We start from the raw sequence: 6,545 nt of genomic DNA, 5'->3' as shown, positions 1-6,545 counted from the left end.
CTCAAACATTGCAAAAATACCTCTGCACATGTTTAATGATTTCTAGTGCGAATTGGGAGTAAAATTTGAGGATAAATTAACCCGGATCTGTGTCTTATTTACTCTTTCTATTCATTTTCAATATAGATAAAAATGTTTATATTGGAATATTTTAAAGTAGTAAATTACATGCAATTGGAAGTAGTATTTATAAATACTTTTTGATTAAAATCTTTTCAGACACTTTATAAACGACATTTATTTTTGAATAGAAATGTCTTTAAGAATACATACACGGATTAATTACAAAACTACATCTTTTCTGAGGCAGGAAGTTGCTTCCTACTTGCTGTGACAAGTAGAAAGCTGCTGCCTCTATAACAACAAATTCACTGAACGACTTTAAAGTCTTTGTAACGATGTTTGTGTTTGAGAGAAATGTGTCATTCTGCATTTTGAAATTGTGCAGACTCTATAACAAAAGAAGATGGCAAGAAATGAATATTTCAGTTAAGAATTTACTGTTTATTATGTTAAGCATATTATGCAACATGACAGTATTGCCTTTTTTGCATGGCAGCATGTATTCATAAGCACCACAAGAAATAAAAAGTACTCAAACTTAGATAAGTCTAACAATTAAAAAATAGATGCTTCTCATATCAGCAGGATAATTTGTAAGACTAAACAGTTAACAGTCTTCCCCTGAAGTCATACCTCAACCCCATCACATATTAAAACACTAAAATACTGGTCAATAAAGATAATTGATCAAAAAAGAGGCACTTAATCAATACAGTTCCTGAATTATATGGCTTTTGTAAGACAAGGCTTAAAGGAAGTAAAAAATATATATATATGGCTCAAAGGAACAACATAGAAACATACATAAACATAAAAATGACTGGCATAAACAGTGTTTTCTTTCATGATAGAAAAATGCACATACAGTAGTTTATTTCATAGCTATTAACTATTATTTTATACACTTAGGTGGTTAATTTGAACATATCTGCATAGGTGAATACATTGTGCAATAAATACTGATTGTCCTATGCTGTTGCATAAGCATTATAATTTTTTTTGTTTTGGTCAAGTCAACCCTGCTAACTATCAGTTATATTCTAGCACTTACAGTTTACATGCAGTAATAGAAAAGGTGCCACACGTAGGCAAATAGCAGTGTTTGAATCAGTAGTCTGATATGCAGTGTTCTGCAGTGCACGTCATAATAGGAAGGCAGTGTGTTTAATCTGATACTGTCAGGTGACAGTGAGCGAGGCACTGGGATTACAGGCAGTAGTATATGACTTAAAACTTTTTCCTTTGAACAGATCCATAATTATTTCAGAACGTGCTGTCTAGCGTGTTGTAGTTATCTTTGAAGTTCTTCAGCTCCAGGAAGTTCCTGGGCCTCTTGCTGCGCTGCAGCGCTGCAGATGTGAGGTAGGTGGTTTGGGTGGGGGACGAGGAGCAGGAGGAAGGGCTGCTGGGCTCGGTGGTGCCGGTCAGGTCTCTGGCTGCAGTCTGGTGGTGTTGGCTCAGTGTGTTGCCGCGAGACTTCACGCTGAAGCAACAGAACAGAAAAGCAGATTGCTTACTGCATAATTGACATTCCGTGTTGGGATTAACACAAAATCTGGGAAGGAGCAGTGTGGGAAAGGGTCGTGATTCCTTACATAGCGGCTAGCTCAGTTAGAGCTTCCTGGTACTTGATGAACTCTGCTTCTCCAAAAGCCTGAGGACACAAACAGGTAGAACATCAGAGAAAACTGAATCCATCATGTACTACTCGGTCCTCAACGTTACGGACAGAAATTCACTGTAGTTTGATAAGTGAGGTTTGCACAAAATGCTTCTATGACAGCACTTTGTGAATGTGTTTCACCATAACTGCTGCACAACTCCAAACAGATTGAAGGAATTATCAGAGCACCTTGAAGAAGTCACAATGCTTCACATTTGATTAAAACTACTAAAAACACAGTAGGAAGAAAACAAAGGTTTGGCTTTTGCAGAACTATGAGAAAACTCTGGTTTAACAAAGGATGATTGTGGATGAGAACCAAGCGCATTATGTGCACATTTAACAAGAGGTGGTGTGTGTAGTTGTCACGCTTTTTACCATCACTATGGCAACATTTTCTAATATTGTGCAGCTCTATTACCCACTAGTTTCAAAGTTTTATACTGGAAAAAAAATATTTGGAAAATTTTAATATTTTGGATTTATTTGGTTTATGTTTTTCATTTTAGTCTTGAAAATACTAGAACTTGAACATAACTTTATATTTTGGTCTGACATTTTAAAAATTTGAATTAAATGTTATAATCAATTACTGAGTACTTCTATAGCATTTTTACAATTTTTTTTTTTTTTACTTATTTTAACCTGAGGAAAAATATGTTGAAGTAGTTCTTACTCAAGTACAATTTTTGCATACTTTACCCACCACTGCATTCAACCATAAATTTTCAGCCTGATAAAAGTACAATGATTATATCAGGAACAATGTAAAGCATGAAAAGTTTCTACATGTCTTTTCTATAAATCCAGACAAAATACTTATCATTTGGTTTCCTGTTGTAGCAAAACACACTGCATCATATCATTGATGGTAACACAATCCAGATTAATGTAGTAGATGAGAGAAACTGCTGACCTCGGCCCCATGGCGTGCTTTGTTGTAGCCATCTAACACTGTGTCTATCAGAGAGCTCTGCTTGTCTCTAAGCATGCAGTGGGAATTTCGCAGCTGCAGCAGCCAGGTCCGAAATGTTTTTCCCGTCACAGCGGTGGGAGTGCCACCCAGTTCACGGAAAGGAAAATCTAAAGAAATCAACGGAAATATGTTGATTTGAGATGGGATTATTTCTCTTGCAAGTACAGAAAGAACTGATATTACCAGTGTCCCGGACAGCATCTAGTGCTTTCATCCTGTACAGATAGTCATCAGAACCTATAAACATAAACACACAAAACACATTTCTATCAGTGGTATTATTCCTGATGGTTGCAGTGCTTGTGTGCAGGCTCTGTACGCTCTGACCAGACTGTCGTCTCTGTGTTAGTCGGTCATCAGCTGGCGACAACAGACGGGGCTCAAAGTGGATTTTCTGGACCTCGCACAATTTGGCTTCAATTACTTGTTTCAGCTCCTACAAGACCAACAAAACACATTAAACTGGTAGATTAACAACTAAAATACTTTACAGGATCAAGCTTGTGATGTGTGTGTGTGGGTGTTCCACCTTTGGAGCGTTGTGGCCAATGGGAGCATGTGGTCCTCTTCGAGACTTAATGGCAAAGTGCATAATTTGTCTTTTTATAAAGATGAACAGCAAAACAAACACCTAAACACAAAGTAGAAGAATAAAACAGTCGTTTTAAACTCTTCTTACAAATGTATGGATATACAATGCTTAGCCAGAACAATAAAACCATCTGCCTCGAGACATGCAGGTCCACCTTATTTGACAGTTGAACAGGTTTGTCCTGCTGGGACACAGAAACTATGGACTTTCCTTTTCTTGATGTGGGCAGCTGACCCTATCAGTCTGTCTGTAGTAATGGGAGTTTCCCAGCAGAAAACTGTCTCATAACAAGACATAAAATAAAGAATTTTGAGCCAGTTATTTGTATTATAAGTTTTCTTTTCAGAAGATAATTTAACTTAAACGGAGGTGGTATTACAGCAACATAAATTAAATAATTGATATTGACTAACATTAGCAAATGAAACAACACTGATATTAGACCTGACACAAAGCATGGGCCAAATGCCGGTATGATAAACCACGGTTTTAAAAAGTTAGCTTGAAAACTGATAAAATATTGTGTTACACTGCTCCTAAAATTTGGAGTCATTCTAATGAGATGCAACAATTTTTCCTGGCTGCATTAAAGTATATAGTAACCTGTTGTTGCGCACTTCTTATTGAGAAGTAAAATCTGCTAGATCAGAAATACTTCCTGCAGCCAAAAACAGCCTTTAGTTTGTTGTGCAAACTAAAGGAGATCCAGTTAACAAGTCACAAGCAACATGTTTGCTAAGCAGCTGACTAAAGTAGTAGCAGCAGATTCGGAATAAATAAATGCAACTAGATCATGTTCATGTTTTCATTCAGACCTTTTAGAACCAGATATGTTTTATCTGGTTAAAACTTAAACAAACCAACAGAAATCAGGAAACTCACCAAAATGCCGTAAGTCAAAACAAGGAACACGTTCACTTTTGAGGCTCCATAATTGTCTTTATCCATTATTAAAATTTGTTTTTCTTCAGATTAAGCAGCTAAAAATCGTCTCTCAGTAAATTAATACTTTGATCTTCATTCGATCTGAGGCTTCCTCTAGGTTTCCGCTTAAAAAATACATTATGAAATGTCTAAAAAGTAACAAACATCAGGAAGGTTCCGGTCTTGCTACACTCCCTGCCTCCTTTGTTGACTTCCGCAATGGTCACGTGACTGACGTTGTACCGTAAAGAGAAAGATTCTGACAGAAAATCCAACTCCAGGGCTATACTGAATATTAAAATTATGCCAATGTTGATCATTTCAAGCTAACCTAAAACAGTTTGTGTCTTTATTCGCTCAGGTACTCAAATGCATTTCACTATTGCTTTTCACGGCAATAGTGCCCATTTTTTGTGGAACAACATAAGAATAACCTTTTCATTTCAAAAGCCCTCGCCCATTCTTGAAGTAAATTAAATTCGTCTACCGACGTAGACGCTGCCTGACGAAAAAGGGATAGCTTCAGATGACCAAGTTTAACTCTTAAATACATTGTTTACTAGAAAAATAAAAGATTAATTTCTTTACTTAGCTAATCCTGAAGATTATATAGCTTTTATATCAGGCAAATCTACCCAACTTCTATTAAAACGAACTGCTAGTAAAAGTGTGTACTTTATGCTTTTAGTTTTACATCGTCTTAAGCTACTTAGAATTTAAACTATAAAAAAACAGTACATTGGTTTCATTTGTTAAGAACACAAATGTATTTTGTAGACATTTCTTATTTATGGGAGGCAGTTCGCAAAACCTCTGATGATTTGGAAAACAATATTTGTGTCCTTCGTAACACCATATTTTTCTTCGCTTTATATCCAGTGATGTCGCTAACGCGTAAATAATTAAAGTAAATAATTGTTATATATATATATATGTATACATTTTTACCGTTTCTCTAAATTGAACTGTATTAGTTCTGAAAAAAATGTACATTTTGAAAACTCAAAAAAAAAAAATCGTCAGTCCTACATTATAAAAAAAATAAATATAACATTTTGCTGTTTCTCTAAATTATTCTAAAAATATATTAGGGATAGATTATGAATAAAATAGATAGTGCTATTAACATGAGTTTTATTAGAGGTTTAGCTTCGTACTGCATGTTTGTAGTTGGGCAGGTTTTACAGGTTTAGTTTTACCTTGTGTTTGGACTGGAAAATTTCAAATCTGGCAACAGTGGCTATGGCGCCATATTTGTTATTAATGAGAGTGACGCGCATGCGCCATCCTGGATAAAAATATGTCGCACCTTCTACCTGAGCGTTTTAAAAAGATCCTGCTAGCACCTGGCTGCACGGAGACACGAAACTCTCGGTCTGATACTCATGAACTTTGGGACCTGGATTAAAAATGATATTTTATGATCTCCCAAGAAGCGGAATGCGAGTGGACGCCCAGTCTTATGACTGAACTTTTGGATCCAATTGAAATCGTGTCAGTGTTTATCGAGGCCTGGTCTGAGGCCTTGTACTTGACCTACTAGCAGACCGCAGTGATGGCAAGTAGGCCGCAGGAGCGCTATACTTGAAATCGCTTTGTTGGTTATACGGTAAGTTATTTTTCGGAAACCTTGTTGTAAGTTGTTTGTCTTTTTCCACCGATGACGTTAGTGAAGCCATTTTTTGTGTCTAAACAGAGCAGCACACAAGGAGAGACCCGACCATGGCCTCTCGGCGGCGGTTTGTTTGGTTGCTGGCGTCCCTGAAACATTTGAATGAGATATAATGGCATCTGGAGCTACCAGTTGATCGATTATGGATGTACTACAATCAAGTTGAGGATCGCTAGCAGTTGATCGATTATGGATTTACTACAATCAAGCTGAGGATTCTCTTCAATGAAGTTGAGGATCCCTTCCGTCAAGCTGAGGAATCCCTACAAGGTGCCTGGCGGATCCGCCCGACCCATCAAAGGTTGGTTAAGTCAAAGAACTGTTCCAATGGCGGATCCAGAAGACAACTCAGGGTAGGAGCTGTTGCGGGTTTTGCTACGCTGCTAATGCTAATGTTGTTTGTTGAAGGCCAACGCTAGGCCTCTTGGTGTGCTGGTTTGGTTTTATTCTCTGCTGAGAGTCAATGAGCTGAGAAGGAATCTGCTGCTGCAAATCCTCCAGTCTATGGGGTTTTTAGTATTGTTTGAAGCTTTTGCTGTGGTCTTTTGACCTGTGGAGGTTTAGGTGTAACTAGAATCTGATATCTACAATCTGAAGTTCCTGGCTTAAAGTTCAGTTATGATGTGAAAGAAAGAAGGCCAAGGATTTGGCAAAT

At 37.2% G+C, this 6,545-nt stretch overlaps 1 protein-coding gene across 1 annotated transcript; it reads right to left on the bottom strand.

Moving 5' to 3' along the window:
* Positions 1-483: 483 nt before the first annotated feature.
* Positions 484-4,430, bottom strand: LOC102234208 (uncharacterized protein C1orf43 homolog). Its single transcript, XM_005809147.2, has 7 exons — positions 4,177-4,430; positions 3,232-3,333; positions 3,030-3,138; positions 2,886-2,939; positions 2,643-2,809; positions 1,659-1,717; positions 484-1,546 (listed from the first exon to the last, which is right to left on the bottom strand). The coding sequence occupies exons 1-7, from the start codon at positions 4,240-4,242 to the stop codon at positions 1,327-1,329; spliced, it is 777 nt and encodes a 258-aa protein (XP_005809204.1). The 5' UTR covers positions 4,243-4,430; the 3' UTR covers positions 484-1,326.
* Positions 4,431-6,545: the final 2,115 nt, after the last annotated feature.

This window comes from Xiphophorus maculatus, chromosome 3, assembly GCF_002775205.1.
Source record: "Xiphophorus maculatus strain JP 163 A chromosome 3, X_maculatus-5.0-male, whole genome shotgun sequence".
In the NCBI taxonomy this organism is placed as follows: Eukaryota; Metazoa; Chordata; class Actinopteri; order Cyprinodontiformes; family Poeciliidae; genus Xiphophorus; species Xiphophorus maculatus.
Note: the sequence above shows the minus strand (reverse complement) of the source record. Positions and strands in the feature narration are given on the sequence as shown.

Excerpts from the sequence above, each read along its gene's own strand:
- LOC102234208 (XM_005809147.2), bottom strand. The coding sequence starts at position 4,242 with ATGGATAAAGACAATTATGGAGCCTCAAAAGTGAACGTGTTCCTTGTT. Across the intron at positions 2,940-3,029 it reads AACACAGAGACGACAGTCTG|GTTCTGATGACTATCTGTAC; the intron begins GTCAGAGCGTAC and ends TTATGTTTATAG. Across the intron at positions 1,547-1,658 it reads CTAACTGAGCTAGCCGCTAT|CGTGAAGTCTCGCGGCAACA; the intron begins GTAAGGAATCAC and ends CTGTTGCTTCAG.